This window comes from Drosophila yakuba, chromosome 2R (assembly GCF_016746365.2).
Source record: "Drosophila yakuba strain Tai18E2 chromosome 2R, Prin_Dyak_Tai18E2_2.1, whole genome shotgun sequence".
In the NCBI taxonomy this organism is placed as follows: domain Eukaryota; kingdom Metazoa; phylum Arthropoda; class Insecta; order Diptera; family Drosophilidae; genus Drosophila; species Drosophila yakuba.
In genome coordinates, this window is record NC_052528.2 from 5,796,666 (window position 1) to 5,815,023 (window position 18,358).

General features: G+C 40.2%; 1 protein-coding gene across 1 annotated transcript in view; it reads left to right on the forward strand.

Moving 5' to 3' along the window:
• Positions 1-18,358, forward strand: part of LOC6529437 (putative neural-cadherin 2) — a 117,279-nt gene that overhangs the window by 27,020 nt on the left and 71,901 nt on the right. The window contains exon 3 of the mRNA XM_015196859.3: positions 16,858-17,593. Coding sequence (XP_015052345.1) covers positions 17,539-17,593 — 55 coding nt within the window. The 5' untranslated portion in view covers positions 16,858-17,538. The remainder of the gene's footprint in view (positions 1-16,857; positions 17,594-18,358) is intronic.

Genomic DNA, 18,358 nt, shown 5'->3' on the forward strand with positions numbered 1-18,358 from the left:
GTTTTTCCAGCGCCCACATGTGGGTGTGTGCGTTAAATTTATGGCTTGCCAAGTGGTTAATTGTGAATACGTACTCGCGGCTTGGGTGTTAAAATGTGTGGAAGCGCTGGTGGCTCAGAAGTGAAATGGACTCAAATTCCTACGACGAAAGCGCCAGAATGGTCCTCTAGTTCCTTCTACAAATAAGAAAATAGAGTCAAATGGTCAGAAATGCTGAAAAATGTTGTTTCTGAATTGAATTCAATTTCAAAGATCCAAGGCGCCTCCAAATCTTCCAACAAAGTTCAAGTTGTGTGTACACTTTAACTATCAACCATTACTACTAAAGTCCACAACTAATGTGCTTTTCCCAAACTCGCCGTTTTGCATACTTTCCACCACTTAACTACGGTTTCCCCCGGGTACAGAATTCTGGCATTTGTGCGGCTCAAAGCTAATGGACAGAGGGTTGAAAGGGTGTGGAGGGTGCTGCGTGTTTGGAGGTGCCTGTGTGTATCGAACAAATATTCCGGTTCGATCCCGAACCGCCACCTAATGAGAAATCCTATTAAGTACAAATTTAATCCTCTAACTAATTTCACAAGCACGCCGGGAGCAGCACGCACAAATTTGGGAGCTCCCATGGCGAGATGTGGCATTCCCTTCCCGGAACATCCTCCCCGGGAAACGCGACAATGACATTGGCTTTCTGTGAACTAGCTAGTGCGCAGAACAAAAATATTAAAACAAAATAAACATGTTGGTTAAACAATAACTCAAAAAAAAAGTATGAATACAAAGATTATTATAAATATTAATTTGGAAAGCCAAAAAAACAAAAAACACTCCATTGCGAAATGGAAAATGTACTTATTTGCAGATAGTCGATTTTATTTAAAAAAGATATGTCTGTCCCAAAAGTATGAAAAAAGAATAATTAAATTTGTTGCCTGTGTCAAACCGAAAATTTGCACAGGCGATTGAATCAATTAAAAGTTTCCCACAGAAGTACGAGTTGCAACACCAGCTACAAAACTGCACAGGGCATGTAGTAAGAAGTGTGTTGAATGAGCAGAGAGGTCCTCCATAGAACCGAAACATTTCGACCATTTTACCCAAAAATTAACAACAAATCTCAGAGGAAAGAGTGCGGGACGGACCCCAAACTTCAGCTTGTGTGATAGGTAAAGTGCACAAGTTGTGGTAAATATTTTGAGCGCACTTTATTGACCAATATGTGTAGCAGTTGCCAGTGGCAAAATGCGAAAATGTGGAAAATGCAAGGGCGGACAGCCAGTCAATTGATGTGGCTCTTGGTGATATGGCAAACTTTGCCGGCAACCCATTGGGACAAGTTTCCGCCCACAGCGGAGAAAGCCAGTGGAAGTGACTGAGTCGTGCCAAACTTCAGAGAGCTTCGAGAGCGCGAAATTGGCTTTTTTAATTGCCATACGCAGTTGGTAGAGTTATTAAGTCGTGGGACTGGCTAAGCTGTTTGAATAATCCAGAAATGTATCTGATAATATTTCCTGTGGAGAGGGTAAATGCATAAGTAGGGTTATTATAATTGTTATGTCAAGGCGAATTTTTAAAGATTAAATAAACTTATACATTCTTGAAGTTGAAGTGTGTAAATGGTCTGGGACAGATAAAACAGCACTGTCACAAAGATTTTTCGTTGCGTAAAACCCATATAAATTGATTGGCTCACATGTAAATAAAATCCCGGACACTGGCATAGTGTCAGCTTAAATGTAATTGCTTGGAATTTTAATGAAATTGAAAGACTCCATGCTGATGCAGCTGCAGCTGCAGCATAAAATAAGAAGTAATTGGCAAGCAATAAAAAAAAGGCTAAGAAACCCGAGAAGACTTGGCTACAATACCGTGGCAAGTGAGTGTGCAAGTGGGCAAAATGGAAAATGCGGAATGGGAAACTTCACATGAGCCCTCGAATGTCGAATCTATTTGCACTAAGTGTTCGTTAGAAAATGTTTGCATAGCAGCACTCAACGTCATTCAAAACACATGTAGAATCGTCGGAGACCCTTGAAGAGAGTGAGAGAGCTCCTTGGGCATGGAAATAGCGTGGGAAATGGGGGAAATTCGGAACAGGCAGTGGGAAGTGCGAGGCCTTGACTGAGGGAGTGCGATCTGAGTGAAGGAAATCAAAGAAAATCAATAAAAGGCAAATTGTCGTAGGAAAACAGAAATGTGCATCATTTTCACTTTATGCAAATTGCAAAATGTGTGATGAAGTCGACAGCATTGCCGGCGTGTCCCGTTCCACACTTTTTCAGCTTTCCCAGCTTTTCCGCCATTTCTTTCCTTCTGCAATCATCATGAATGAATACAAATACAAGTAAATGTGTGGCCCGCCCCACATTTTGCGACCACTCCCCATTTTGCACTGTTTGTCATGTGCAAATGCAATGGCTGACAAAAGGCATTTGCATATTTAATGTTATTACGTTATTTTGCATGGCACACAAAAATTTATGTTTGCATGCGACAAAACTCTCAGACATTTTCATACACCCAGACTCATCGCATTGCGAATGCGCATATTCGTTATATTTCCCACAAATTTCACAATAATTCCCTTACAACTTTTGGGAAGTCAGAATGGTAGTGAGTCGAGCAAAATCTCGTGCCGCACTTGTGCGCCATCGTCATCACCATAAATAATACAATTATTGTCTGCTGTCAGTTTAAATTTACGCCCATTTTGAGGCTGGCTAGTGAAGTAAATATCAAAAATGCACAACGACGAGAAAAAAAGTTTGATGATTGTTGAGTAATGAAATTCCATTACAAACACATTTCAGATTACAAAGCCTGTCTTCCACGTCATCAACGCCATTATCCAAGTAGTGGGTAGTGCAGTCTATTTCCGAATTTTATTGTCATTCATTTTGGAAAAAATAAAGCCTCCGGTGCTTGAAGGATATCCGCAGAAATTCTGGGTAATTGCAATTGCTATTAGTGTTTCCAATTCATTTATTCACCAATCTCTTAAAGAATTGATAACTATGAGTGCTCACTTATTACACACAATTGTCTCAATTAAATTTGTATCACTAACACCAATGACGATTTGTATCGAAAGCGAAACAAGGATTATTTGCAATGAATATATAATATAACCAAAATAAAATTTTGCAATAAAACGTATTAAAGCCTGCAGATTTTGGGGCCTTAAAGTATATACATCACACTCATAGCATTACACGTCATGTCTCAATATTCCCAAATCGAAATAGTAACAACATGCTTTTGCTTCGAAATATATATTACCTACGAGTGATACGAGTCGCAATTTATGATTATACCCGTTACTCGTACAGTAAAAGGGTATACTAGATTCGTTGAAAAGTATGTAACAGGCAGAAGGAAGCGTTTCCGACCATATAAAGTATATATATTCTTGATCAGGATCAATAGCCGAGTCGATTTGGCCATGTCCGTCTGTCCGTCCGTCTGTCCGTCTGTCCGTCCGTCTGTCCGTCTGTCTGTCCGTATGAACGTCGAGATCTCAGGAACTACAAAAGCTAGAAAGTTGAGAATAAGCACACAGACTCCAGAGACATAGACGCAGCGCAAGTTTGTCGAATCATGTTGCCACGCCCACTCTAACGCCCACAAACCGCCCAAAACTGCGACGCCCACACTTTTGAAAAATGTTTTGATATTTTTTCATTTTTGTATTGGTATGGTAAATTTCTATCGATTTGCAAAAAAACGTTTTGCCACGCCCACTCTAACGCCCACAAACCGCCCAAAACTGCCACGCCCACACTTTTGAAAAATGTTTTAATATTTCTTCATTTTTGTATTGGTCTTGAAAATTTCTATCGACTTGCAAAAAATCTTTTTGCCACGCCCACTCTTACGCCCACAAACCGCCAAAGCTGCCACGCCCACACTTTTGAAAAATGTTTTGATATTTTTTCATTTTTGTATTAGTCTTGTAAATTTCTATCTCTTCGCCAAAAAACTTTTTGCCACGCCCACTCTAACGCCCACAAACCGCCAAAAACTGTCCTTCGCACTTACACTAGCTAAGTAACGGGTATCAGATAGTCGGGGAACTCGACTATAGCGTTCTCTCTTGTTTTAAATTCCACATCATCATAATCAATTTTTAAAGCTTAATGTAGTAGCGCACGCACATACTTATGTGAGGCACACATTCATATGGCGCCTCAAAGGACTCAACGGACCCGAGATACCAAAGTGTGACTTCGGTCACTTGGCTTTGTCAGCCAGGAAACCAATGGGGCAAGTCAGCCGACGAGGTGAGCAGGATGTGTGAAACAAGGACACGAGTGGAGAGGCGACCGAAATGGAAGGACGAGTGCAACTGGGACTGGCTCTAGCGTCTTCTGGCCGGCAATCATGGCAACCGCAAATCATCATAGATATTTCGAAAATTTCATTACATTGTTAGGTTTTGCAGGCGACTTGGTAAAGGTGGCAGGTTTTCTTCTTCCTCTTTCCTGCACTACCTGCCACACGCCACGCCCACTGACCCATCTGGGAAATCTCGCTGTTACACAATACACTTGGAAAAAATACTAATTGAATTTAATATAATATTATAAATAATGTATCGGAGTTTGTTATTTAAACATATATTACATTATGTAATTATTTAAATATTTGTACTTTACTGAGAAGGGTTATAATAATTTGCAAACAAATTTAATAATTTGTATAAGATTTTTTTTTCCTATTTATACCCGTTACTCGTAGAGTAAAAGGGTATACTAGATTCGTTGAAAAGTATGTAACAGGCAGAAGGAAGCGTTTCCGACCATATAAAGTATATATATTCTTGATCAGGATCAGTAGCCGAGTCGATCTGGCCATGTCCGTCTGTCCGTCCGTCTGTCCGTCCGTATGAACGTCGAGATCTCAGGAACTACAAAAGCTAGAAAGTTGAGATTATGTATACAGATCATAGACGCAGCGCAAGTTTGTCGATTCATGTTGCCACGCCCACTCTAACGCCCACAAACCGCCCAAAACTGTCACGCCCACACTTTTGAAAAATGTTTTAATATTTCTTCATTTTTGTATTGGTCTTGAAAATTTCTATCGATTTGCAAAAAAAACTTTTGGCCACGCCCACTCTAACGCCCACAAACCGCCAAAAACTGTCCTTCGCACTTACACTAGCTGAGTAACGGGTATAAGATAGTCGGGGAACTCGACTATAGCGTTCTCTCTTGTTTCTTTTACAAATTACCCAATTGTAATTTAAATAGTTCTCAGTGCATTTCTGCACTTGGCTGAATGTTATCTGCCATGCCAAATGATGTCAATAAATGGTTAGATGAGGTGTGCTTGTATGAGTCCCTGTATTATATAACTCCCCACCCAGCTACTCACACACACACACACATACGCATAACAGTTAATGACGGCTCTGAAAATTCCCAGGAAGAGCAGGAAAAGCACAAGTTTCCGACGGAGCCGAGCCGCCTCCCGTTTCCCCATTTTCCCCAAACCAGCAATTTTTGTGCCGTTTTTCTTGTTGTTTGTGTGTTTTTTTCCGCTTTCCCCGTGTCCTGCCACTCCCCATCCACCCCCTTTTCCGCTTGTACCAACCATTCTCGTCCATTGTCTCATTGTCTGTGCGTTCATGTATGATTTTTTATTATAAATAAGCTTGTAGGCATGTGTCAGCTAGAAGGGAAAAGCCCTGTGCGCCAACTAAACTCTGGCCGTAATCTGAAATGGTAAGCAACAGCAATGTCTGGCAATCATGGTGTAACTGCCAGGAAACAACAAAAACAGAAAAAACGAGAAAGTGTGTTTTGACATTAAAATTTAAGATTTAAGGAATCCATTGGTCGGAATTTCATTAGGTAAACGCTGCCAATTTCGTTTAAATGAAGTCGACTAAAAGAAACGAGAATGAATATATCTATAAGTAATGATCTAGAGCTGACATAAGAATAATTTATGTATAGGAATAAATAGGAGTTTTACCTTAGCAAACAGAATAATAAATTCGTTGAAATACACGTGAGTATGTAATACTGATTATATATTGATGCCAGTTAGCTTGTAATCACAATGCTTACGTACGTGTGGAAACCAAACGAAAGCAAACCGGTTTCCTTAATAGCAATTTCTTTTTGTACTTACAGAACTCGAATTTTATTGAAATACTTCATTCCAGCAATTAAAATGCTGAGTAAAAATTACGGAATTGTTTAAGAACGAGAAAGCTCGCTTAATAATCCCATTCAGACAATCTCTTTTAATTTATTTATGAAAATGTCTTGTAGTCTCCTCGCATTGTTAAAGCAAATCGTCTTTGGCGGAGCAATTCAAATTGAGCACCCATAAATACTTTGAACAATTGCCGTCGGCCTGGTTGATTGTTATCTCAGCGCAAATCTGGCTCATTCAATAAAAAATAAAGACACACAATCTAGGAATACACACATGCTGCATTCGTCTATCAAAAGCAATTTTATCTAACTTACAAATTTCCAAGAAAGCAGGAAGGGCAACCTTTTGCTGGCACACGATATATACATCTAAATTGCAAACAAATCGAAAGCCGCAGACGTTGTGGGTGTGGATGAATATCTCAATTGCTGAGGAAGTTAAAGGGAAAATCCAGGAGTCGGCTGCTGAAAAAGAATACACATTGCCTAGGGCTTATTTGTCGATTGTGCGGCAATGCAACACTTTTTGCTCAATCCCCAGGTTTAAATGAATAATGGGCAACAAGGGGCAACAAGAGGCAACTACGTTCGCCATTCGCCAACTACGCTCCACCCCACTCCACTCCAGCCAAGCCAATTTCAATTCCCTTCGCCATCCACTCGAATCCTTCCTGGAAGCTGTGGCTGCGTCATTTCCATCAGTTGATTGCCATTATGTTGTTAAGGTGAAAAGCGCTGGGACATTGTTGTTGTTTTTGTTGCTGCCGGTGTGTGACAGGAATATAGCGACACTTGCAACAGCACACAAACAAACAAAGTGCAATGCTGTTATTGTTCTGCTGTTGAGTGGAAAATGAGTTTACACTTAAGTAAATCACTTTTGCGCTTTCATATTGACAAATGAAATTAACCCCGGGGACAGAGGGGAGCAGCACCGACAGCTTCTTCACCGAAGCACGCACACGTAAGACATTGCGTATACGCAATATCTGGCAAGGTCTGCTTTCCTGCATTGTTAACGTGTTTATTAGTGAGTCAGATATCCCTCCGACCTGATTCGGTAAAACCGAGCCGGCCATAAAGAAAATTTGATTTCGAATTGGCAGCACAAACCTGAGAATAAAGCTGTGGGCTGGGAAAAAAGGTCAGAGGTTGCAGGGCTCACTCAATTTGCTGGCTAATTTAATATGCAGGCTGCAGAAAAACCTACCGAAAAGTAAAATAAAGGCACACCAAACATTTTCAGCTCTCGTAATTGGATTTTGCAAAGTTATTGTCTACAAGCCGGCAACCCCTTTCTTTATCCATCCTTTCCATCTCGCACTCGCTGCATTTGAAATATCGAAAAAGTTTCTGTATAGGAAAGGGTTTCCAGTCCTGAGTATGAGATATGCATGCTAAGTCATGGCTGACCAGGCATACGAAAGTTTAAATGACTTTTGCTTACTCTTCGGCCCAGTAAGAAAAGTACACTCACACTACAGTTGTGTGACACAATAACTTTTCGCCTGTAAGCTTAGTTTAATTTAGTTTAACAGAAGAGAACGCTGTAGTCGAGTTTCTTGACTATCAGATACTCAGCTAGTGGGATTCCTAACAAGAAATTTTTAAATTTTTGTTTGGAAAATCTATAGATATAGGCAAGAAAATATTAAAATGAAAAAAGTAAAAAAAATAATATATGTATATTAAGTTTGGGCGTGGCAGTTTTGGATCGGAAAATCTTGCTTCTACCTCTTAAATACTTTTACATACTTTTCAAAAAATCTAGTATTTCTTTTACTCTATGATTAATGTATATAAAAAGGTAACAGACTGTAAGAAGACCACGATGTCTTCACTGTATCCTTGCACGGGACTAATTGAATTTACAACTTTGCAAATCGGTAACTTTTCAAATTTCTTAACTTATATACCAAAAACGATTCATATTTTACTGTGTATGTGTGCGAAATATTTTCCTGTCTTCTGTCCGGCAATTTTTGTACTTCAATTATTTAGTTAATTTAACTGACTTGGTATTCTTTTGAATTTTCCCTAAATAAGACGTAGTAAAAGTTAAATAATATTTGCGGATCTGAAAGGGCAGAAAAAGCATATCTTGTTTTAAACCAGAACTCTTCTCATACTTAGCATAACTTGTCATGTGCAGAAAATTACTTTCACGTCAACAAGAATACGAATTTCCTGCGAAAGTTCCTTTATTTTTGTTTGTAAAACTTGTGTTCAGCACACGCAGAGCAAATTCCTTAAACTTTTCCGTTGTACGCATATCAGAAAAAGGAGGGATTTTCCGTGACTTTTTTAAAGAATTTTTATAAGTTCCCACAAGTACAACGCAATGATTGTCAATCAATACAAGGTGAAGGTTTTAGACGTGTAGTTCTTAAAAGAATAATAATATGTCCTATCTGTGTTCATAGGTGTGCTTTAACAAAACTCATTCAAAATTAAATAGATTGTTAAAGCACCTCACTTCTTGGATTAAAGAGCGTATTAAACTCGGTCTGACTCTATCTACTGATGGAATTTTAGCTGTAACCAAACACATGCATAATGTTTATAATGAAAAGTGCAAGAGCAGGCATACGTTAAAGTTTTTGCCATGCTCTCAAAACAGTTTTCCACCCATTTTCCACCTTTACCACTGACATTCTTCCCGTTACATTCTCCCACCCGCGTAATCTTTCTCTCAGAGCTTTGAACCTACACCTTCCGCTGTAACTCAAAACTGTTTGCTGCCAGTTTGATACCGTGTGTGCGTTATTTTCTGCTATCAGCTTCTTCCTGTTGTTAAGTTTTGCCAGCCAACTTGTGTGTAAAGTGGGTTAAGAACTAAAATTGAGGCAAGTGAAAATTATAATGCCACATAACAGCGGAAATTGTTGAAAAAATCAATTTAGCAGGGCAGACAGACCATACTGCACATTATGCTAATGCCCATTGAAATCTCCTCCGAGATCCCACGAGCCCCGACCCACACAACTCGCATAACAATGCCAAGCGATAGTAAAAATCAAATATTATAGTCACAAGGTAAGGACTGCGAGTGGGGAATAACACTTTTCAGGCCAGGACCGAAACAATCTGGCGAACGGAGAAGTCAATATGCGCCTTGCCTGGTGCAGTTCTTAAGTTGGATAATATTGCGGTCGGCTTTGCATAAGGGAGAATGTGCTACAAAAAGGGGAGAATCAAATGCACTCAAGAAATATATTTTGAATTACTAGAGCTGTAGGTTTTTACCAAAAGTTATAGGGAATATTATTAATTTGTATATACATGATCACTTACTTTGAATCCTTGAAGCTGAAATGTGTGCATTACGAGAAGTAAAATGCGTAAATAAAAACGTTTTTCAAGTTTTTTTCCTTCCCCTACTTTCGTAATTGAGAAGTGTAATTTTTAGACAAATATTTTTTTGTGAGTGCTGAAAGCGGAAAGTCGCCTGCAACAATCTGCAACGTCTTAGTTTTTAGCCGACTGTTGCCCTCTTTTGACTGTTAATCGGCTGCAAAAACCAAATGTACTCGAGTGGTAAAAGTTCCCAGCATGGCCATCCAACTGTGAATGCAAAAAGTAGCAAAAGGAGCAGCCAGGACAGGAAAAGGAGCAGCAAAGGGAGTCCAGGATCAGGCGGCAAAACCGTTGCTGACTGGAAGATGCACTAATGCGGTTGGCACACATCACTTGCTCCCCTGGTCGATTGGCAGTTGTTGTTGTTATTGTTGTTGGTATTGTTGTTGCTTTTACAAATTGTGGCCAAGAGTGCCTAATAGCAATTCAATTTGTTCCAAAACGTAAGCTTCAAAGTGGCAAGAACTTGGCGATGCAAGAGATTGAACGGAGCTCTTGAACTCTAAGGCGGCTTGCGGCTGTATATGAAATCGAAAGGCATTGGAAATTGAAGGAATGAGGTGCATATTCAGAATTGGTATAAAATAATCTGTAACAAGGATACAAAATAACAATGAAAACTTTTTGTTTTTTGGAAAATTCTATTAATGAGTATATTATTAGAAAATAAACTACATTTAATTAATTTAGCATGGAAGTTTTAAGTTTAGCATTTCAGGAATAGTGAAAGCAATTAAAGCAATCAAAAAAGAGAGGGGAGCATGCAATTGCAATCGGGTCTGCAAAAATGTTTCAACTGAATTGCAAGGGAGATTCTCCTCAGGAGGCGTTGAGCTGCTCTGGGATATACAGACGAGCTGAAGGGATAAATGAGCGAAAAGCTATTAGGATCTGCCGTAAATTCAACAGTTTATTGGCTCCTTCGCCCAAAGTGCAGCCAAAATATTTGGCTCTCCTTAATTGAAAATGCAGTTGGCCAGGAGGAGAAGGGCACACGGCAAAAACACCCATGCAACCTCATCTCTGTCTGGAGCATTTCTAATGAGCACTTAACAATTACATACCTCCTGAGTACGTTGGCTGGGCATGGGAATTCTTTTCCATTGACTGTCTTTCTTGCTCTTACTTGAACAAAGTTTAGCACATACTTTGCTCTACTTTATTTCCCAATGTCCTTTTAATCAAAAGCCATCTTGACTGGGCCAACAACAAAGACATCCCATCGACTACGACTTGCACAACGGGCATTCAGCATCGAACAGTGAGCAGCAATCGATTTAGTTGGTGGGATGGGCGGGCAAAGTCAGCGAGTGCTTTTCCAGGAGCCGGAGAATGTACCTTGCCAAGTGCTCTTCAAGATGCACTCATTTAATTGAGTGACCCAAAAATGAACGAGCTGCATGTTTAATTTCTCGCTCTTGTGCCTCTCGAGCACTGATTGAGATCCCAGGGCAGTCGATTGCTCTTTAAATATTTAAAGAAATTCCACTGTGAAAGGGCCGAGCTGCTGTCCGCCAGGAGTCACCAAAGGCACTTAAGTGGCAATAGCTGGGATGCTGTGATGTTGACTCTAGCATTAGAGGATGGCATGTTGGGCAATATCTGCACTTGCTTCATGATAATAATTGCACGGAGCATTATAAGTCATGATTGCACGTATAAAATGCTTTCCCGTCAATGATTTGGTAGCCATCAAAATCGCCAGCTAAACCATAATTAAGGATAATGAGAAATAAGTTCGCATAACAATTTATAAAAGTAAAACCAAGGCTTTAAGCATTAGCGTCTCCCTAGTGATTCGCTGCAGGACATTATCCTGTACGCAATTTGGACATATTTGGCTGGCCATCTTCTTGTGGGTAATATCAACATGGAGCTTTTCGTAAACAAGGCGATTGCATGTTCCCAGTGAATTAATAAACCAGAACTCCACGGCCATACATGGGGAACATTCATCCAAGCCCACAGTTCCCAGTTCCCAGTTCCCGAGGGCACCACCCCACTTTCGTGCCCTCCCAGAAACGCACATTAATGTGAGTACATAAAACGAAACTGTGATTTTCCTCTTTTCCACCAAGGTTTCCTCCACTTTTTATACATCATGATTTTATGCGGCTCGAAGGTTAATGATATGGATAGAGGGCGGGGAAGACTCAAAGTGCTTCAGCTAATTATGCGCATGTGAAAAAAGGTTGGTGGGGTTTTTGGGTGTCATGATCCGGCCACATTAGTTGTATTATTCTAATTAGGCGACGGACAAATTAATCGGACTGCGAAAAACCCAATGAAGTGTGGGGAACACACTCGATGGGTTGGATGAGCGCATGGAAAAGCACTTTGGAAAATGGTCAGACATTAGCACCACCAGCTGGTTTTCTTTTATATGTTTCTCCCTTCAGGTGTAATTGCCTGCAATTTTCCCTCACTTTTCTTCGGTGATTATTGCGGTCTTTATTTGACCCTTAATGTCGATTGTATTGCTCTCGTTTTTATAACAATCAACTAGCTTTACCTCTTTCGCCCTTAAAAGCACTTAATTTTTAATAACCAGCAGTTAAATGCTTGGACTTGGAACGCACATTGCATTTTCACTCCATTTGGACGGCATTACTTGAGTCAACATGCAATCAATATGATATATTATGACCAGAGTGTAAAACGCTGTTGTGTAATTAATAATAAATAAAATGGGCATACTGCGAAATGCTGGGATCATAAAAGCTAGGGGCATATTTTTTTGTATTGTATTCTTTCCCAAACCATAAAGTTCGGTAAATATTTTATCTGATCGAGAGAAGATAGAATCCCTTGGCTTGTCCATAAAAATATCCATAATTAATTAAAGGCAAGACTTTTTTATGTGTATCTTGAGATACAAGTACCAGGGCATAAATCAAATCAAGAGAAAGGCTATCACGTTGATCACGTAATTGATTATGTAAGCTGTGCAGTGGGTGAGTCCTTGGGTGCGGTATATTTGCCGTATATATAGGGGAAATGCTCCTTTTTGTTCCACCAAGTGATTTCGCAATTAACAAGGAAAAGTTTGCTGTCATTTGGGGGGCCAAGCGAATGGATGTCCGAAGAGAGGAACACGCAATCCCCCAGCACGTGGGCATTAAATGACCGGACTACAGACTCAGAACTCAGGACTCCGGAATACGGACTGTGGATTTTGGACTACGGGTCCAGTCCGGTCCGATGGCATTCGGACTGCCGGAGTTTGGCATTGTTGGTGCTGCCTTCCCTTTGGGACGTGACAATAAAGCGCCGAACCGTTAAACTATTGTGCGCCATAAGGATTAATGTCATTTACATAATTTGCTCATGTGTGAGTGTGAGCGATGGGTGGTGGTGGTGGTGGAGGTGCTCCTAAAAACCCCTAAAGCAGGAGGACACGCGCTTCGGTTTTTCGGCATTTCAGCATTTTGGCCACTCGCACGAACAGCTGCAGCAACATGATTGAGCTTTCAAATTGCTCAACCACGCTCAATCGTTAGATCCCCATGGTCTTACACTTGGCAAAATGCTGTTGTGAATTTTTAATGCCTTTCCTTTTATTTGCGTACCTTACAAGCATTGCTACCGGGAAAGTGTTTGTGTAGGTCTCACGCCGCGAATATTTATTGTATATGTTTACTTTCAAGTTTTTAAACTTAAAATCAGTTCTTCCCTCCAGTGTAGCCAGCAAAAATCAGAAACAGCAAAGGCAACCGAAACATAGCATCCGAAATGGTTGACAAACATCGTAGATTTGTTTAATTCGTTCTGTATTTGGGCGGACAACTCATCGAGTTTCCAGTGCTTAACCATTCTTAGTCAGAGTCCGCACCTGTCATTTGTTTTTCGGGCATATTGCTCCGTGAACATAATTATCCATCTGACTTGTGTTCATCCATGTGCGATGCCAGGGCATTGGTTTGAAATTTTTCGACAATTACCGGACAACCGCTGTGAACAGAGTCGAATGGTTGTCCATCATCTAGTTGTACAGCTCCCATTTATAGGACCCAAATAGTAGGGGCGTTGCCCGGGGAAATGGCAAGAACATAAAAACTTTCTCCCCACACTGTCAAGCCACAATGGAGTCCCTTTACCACGCACGAGAGCAGGATAGTTGCGTTTTTGGGAAACATGATAGGGGGTCCTCGTGAGTTGCATCATCCCCACAGTTTGGCATATCCCAGTAGCGACAATTGCATTGGAAATTGGATTAAGCACATGTCACAAGGAAATCAAAAGCAGCTGTCTGCGAAAAAGGAGGGAAAAAGTGCGAACCAACATCCTGAAGATAATCAACAGAAGTACGATTTTTTAAATGTATTACAGAAAGAAAGGATTTGAGAGTCATATATAAATAAACCTTAAAGGAACTAACTAAAAAATTATATTTATTTCATTGCTATTTTAAATAAAAATTATATTTTAATAAGCGAAAGCCTAATTCAAGATCTAGCCTTATAAATAGTAATATATTTCTAGAGAATATTTTCCTAGGCGACTTGAACTAACATATGTCGCTCGTAAAAAATCCTTCCCATGAGCTGAGCAGACAGTGACTATTGCATCAAGGCACCGCAGCACCACCCACTTAAAAACCACCCGGCACCACAATCATAAAGAATCATGGAGAGAAATTGTTGAGCACAGTCGTCATATCTAGCCATAACTCATGCTTTGTCCCCTTGTTCCTCGAATCTGTCTGGAGCCCACGCCACGCTACGCCATGCCACGCCCCCTTATCTGGTGGCGCGCCCCTCCGTCCAGCCCCTTCCCCGCCCAAATCTGTAGTCGCATTTGGATTCTGCTTTGCGTTTGGCACTGGTTTCGTTGACGTGACGTGACGCTGGAGTTTTGGCCTGGTTGGCTGGTTGGCCAATGACAATGACATCGTCATGTCCTTCGCAGAAACATGAGATGCTGCTCCTCATCGTAGTCTAGTCTAGTCCGATTCTCCTGTAGATCCTGAAATGTATATATATGTACGAGTATATTTATATATATCTATATGTATGTGAACCGCATGGAGATGATACGTGGAATTCGAAAAGCGCGTGCCATGGCTTACACGTGTCAGTGGTCATGTCAATTGTCCGAATGAAGTGCGAGTTTAGTTTGTCCCATGTGAAAATTTGAGACACTCACCATCCGGAGAGTGAATTGTTAGGTCCTGGCATTGATTTGCAACTGTTGATGAGCTCCATCAAAGGGCTTTTGGCTAAGCTATCTGGTGGTGGATTATTCTATCATTATCGTTATAAAATTAAATAACATGTAAGGACATACCCCAAAAATATTATACTAGGAATGAAGAAATGCAAGCATATAAGCTTTCCATACCCAACAAAACTCATTTTCTCTGCGTAAATATAAACATGTTACTTGCAAACGCAAGGCTGCATACAAAGTTCCCCCAACTTAAGTAAGTTGTTGAAATTTGGGTTAAATAGAGCTCGCCACTAATTAGGCAACTAACTAGATCCTCTGGTGATGAGACGCCAATAAGGTCGGAGTTGATGATAATCACGATGATGCAGCAGCTTCCTCTGGGAAATTGAGCACTACAGCGAACACGTTGAGCATTAATAACTTGTGATTTATAGCAGGAGATTAACTTTCGCCCATCTCACGCCTGCATAAAATGGTGTTAAATTGCTACCAGTTCGATGAAAGTTTGCCCGAAAGTGTCCGTGAGAGTGTGTTGCAAGAAAAGTTTTCGTCTCTAATTCGCAGGGATGGGAAAGTATTTGATAAATGGTCTGTGTGATTGCCGGATGAATTTGCCTAAAGAGTTCTGCTTGCACGGGCAGACTTGGGAATTAGCCAGAATAGCAAAAGAAAGTGGTGCTAACTTCGCATTCTATATCATTTTCACATATTTTTGTAAATATTTTACCATTTTAATCGACTCACCCTTTATTTCACGTAGCACAGTAGAGAGTAGGCCCTCTTAAAGCGACAAACACTTGACATAATAACTGACAGCATTTGCATCTATTCCGAAACATAATCACAATGTCGGTCTGCGACCCTTCAGCGATTTCTAAACTGTCTTTTGTTGTGCCAAGCTCACAAAAATCACAAAAAAAAAGAGCTGGAAAATAAGGAAAAATGGAGAAGCGTGCATGGAGTGCAGATAAGTCCCTGTTTTACCCATTCCCCTTCGCACTCTGCTCATTGTGAGAACGCCACAATGCACAATTTTTACGCGCTCTACTTCTTAAATTAAATAGCAGTCTTTCTCAGCGAGTGCGTGAGTGTGTGTGAGCCATTCCACACATGCAAACTGGGAAATCACACACACAGGCCGGCGTATTGTCTTTTGCGGTTGCTAGAAAACAAAACGTCGAGAAAAGTGATTCATTCCACAAAAGAGACAAGCTCCACAAAAAAAAAGAACGAGAGCAGACGAGGCTCAAACTCAAATGCAATGTGAAGAAGTTTATTACAAAAACTTCGAAATCCCCTTTTGAGAGTATAAACACGACCACCCCACCATCATTAATCAGTTCGCAAGGCTTAAGTTTAATCGAAGCAACGGATTTTGGATCATCAAGGCGATGATAAGAGCTCATACTACAGCACATTTAGGGTCAAATTTTTGGGTACATAAAGTTGCTTTATTGTTATGAGACCCCAATGAGACATAATGGCACGTAAACGGAGCCAAAATGGCAACAATAAATGCAAATAAAGCCATTCTGTTTTATTTGCCTGACTTCGGTGAGCTGGAAGCAAATTTGCCGACGTTATTTAATATTTTAATTATGAAAAGGCTACTGTTTAACTCATTTGCTCTTTTGCCTGTTTGGCTCGCAAATATGCACATCGTGCTTTAAGTATGGGGGAAAAAATGTGTCACACAATTATTCAATTTCGCTTTTATGTGCTCGCATTTATTGCATTTTTAATCGCACTTAATATTTCAGCTTGTCGCGCCTTGTGTCTCCTCTCGTATGTTGGTATTTTGTATTTTCTCCTGTACAATATTTATTATGCCAATAATTTGTACTATGTTGCCCTTTGACTGCTTTTATAATTAATCATCGAACCTGGAATCATCGCAGAATTTAAATACCAGCAAGTGTGATCTTGTTAAGCCGGCCACTTTCTTTTATTTTAATTACAATATAAAGAGTTATTCAAATTGTATGTATCAGGACACTTCATTTTATAAAATTCAAGCTTATTTTACAGAAAAAACCAAAGTGTGTTTAACTTTTGAGCTTATATCTACTCTAAGGATGCTTTGAGCAGTTATATCTTCTTCTCCTCCTTTTATGTATCCGAATACGCAAATCTTATCTTCATGCTTCTCGTTTTTACTCTTTTGCAGGGCTGGCAACAACTTAAGCTGGATTCAATGGGAAGTACAAAATCGCAATAATTGACAAATCCAGTTAAAAACTGTCCAATTCCCCAAATGAAAACACAAAACCGACAGTAAAAATAACTTAAAGTCCAGGCCAAACAAGCAAGGCGAGAAACAACGGAGACTGAGTCCTCAAATTGGCCCAGAAAATTGCATAAAATTGCAGCTAGCCAACAGGAAGTGGAGAAGTGACAGGGAGAGATACTACGGCGATAACCAAAGGACACAGACGGGATAAATCCGAACGGGGTCAGTCATTTACTGCACGATTGCCAACCCCGACCAAAAGAGCTGAAAGTTTAATTGCCTCTGTTATTCGGAAAGGAGCAAGAAAGCTGGAAAAGCAGGAAAATCGGGAAAAGCAAGAAAAGCAAGAGAAGCAGGCGACGCAGTCCAGGCGAATGCAACAATTAAAATCAAAAAGTTTCGGACAAGATGCTGCTGCCTACGCCGTGGCGACAACAAATCCCAACTGCTGAGCGCATCCATCGACAGCCTTTCCGAGCCTAAGATCCTGTGGAAAACCAAGGATACGGACTGCACAATCCTTCAAGCGAAAGAAACGGACTGAGACTGACCGAAAGAGAGGGGGAGAAAACACGCTGGCGAGTGGCGGGCCTTTTAAATCGCCTGCTTCTAACTTGAATGGACTCAGCCGCATTCGACATTCAAATGCATATTTGGAAACTTTTGTTAATTGGTAAGTGCCAGTCCGTGTTATTTTATGCTTGATGAAAACGAAAACTTGACCACTCTCCCTGATAACTTTTGCAGACCAGAATTAAGCTGCACTACAAAAAATTGATAAATGGGCATTGAAAGAATGTTTATTATTAGTAAACAAAACAAAACCTAACTTTATTTAAAAATTTCAACGAATTTTGCGAAGTTACAAAGTGTATATCAGACAAGCAGTAAAACCACGCTGATTTCAAACTTTTTCAGACATTAAAATTGATAATAATGATAGAAAAATACTCTGAGAAAAGAGGATCCGGCTTAGGGATTATATTAGTATAAGCAACAAAAGCCTGAAATATTCACCCCTTCGAAATGTTTCCCAAATTTACTACTGCCTTAAGTTAGGGCAAGGCACAAAAAACAAGAGATAGGCAACCCTTTTGAATAAAGGGTTAAAAGTTGCCGCTCTCATATTTCTGTTGTTTATTTTTCCTTCGCCTTTCCTCTTTTTCTGTTCATATTTAACTTGGCCAAAGAGTTCTTTCCCGGCAAGTGGAACAATTTTTTTTTCCTGAGCATTTCAGCAAGGCTGGTTTAAATAGTACTTTCACCTACTTTCTTCCGAGTTTAAGTTGTTGAGGGCTAACCCACGAGAGTAGACTCTCCTCCAGGGCAGCCAGAGAGCTTTTTAATTATGAAGCTGCATCTCTGGGGTGAATCTGCGGCGTTTTGTTAATTTATGTTTTCGAAGTTTATTAGAAAACAGAAGCTTGCGAGGAAAAGT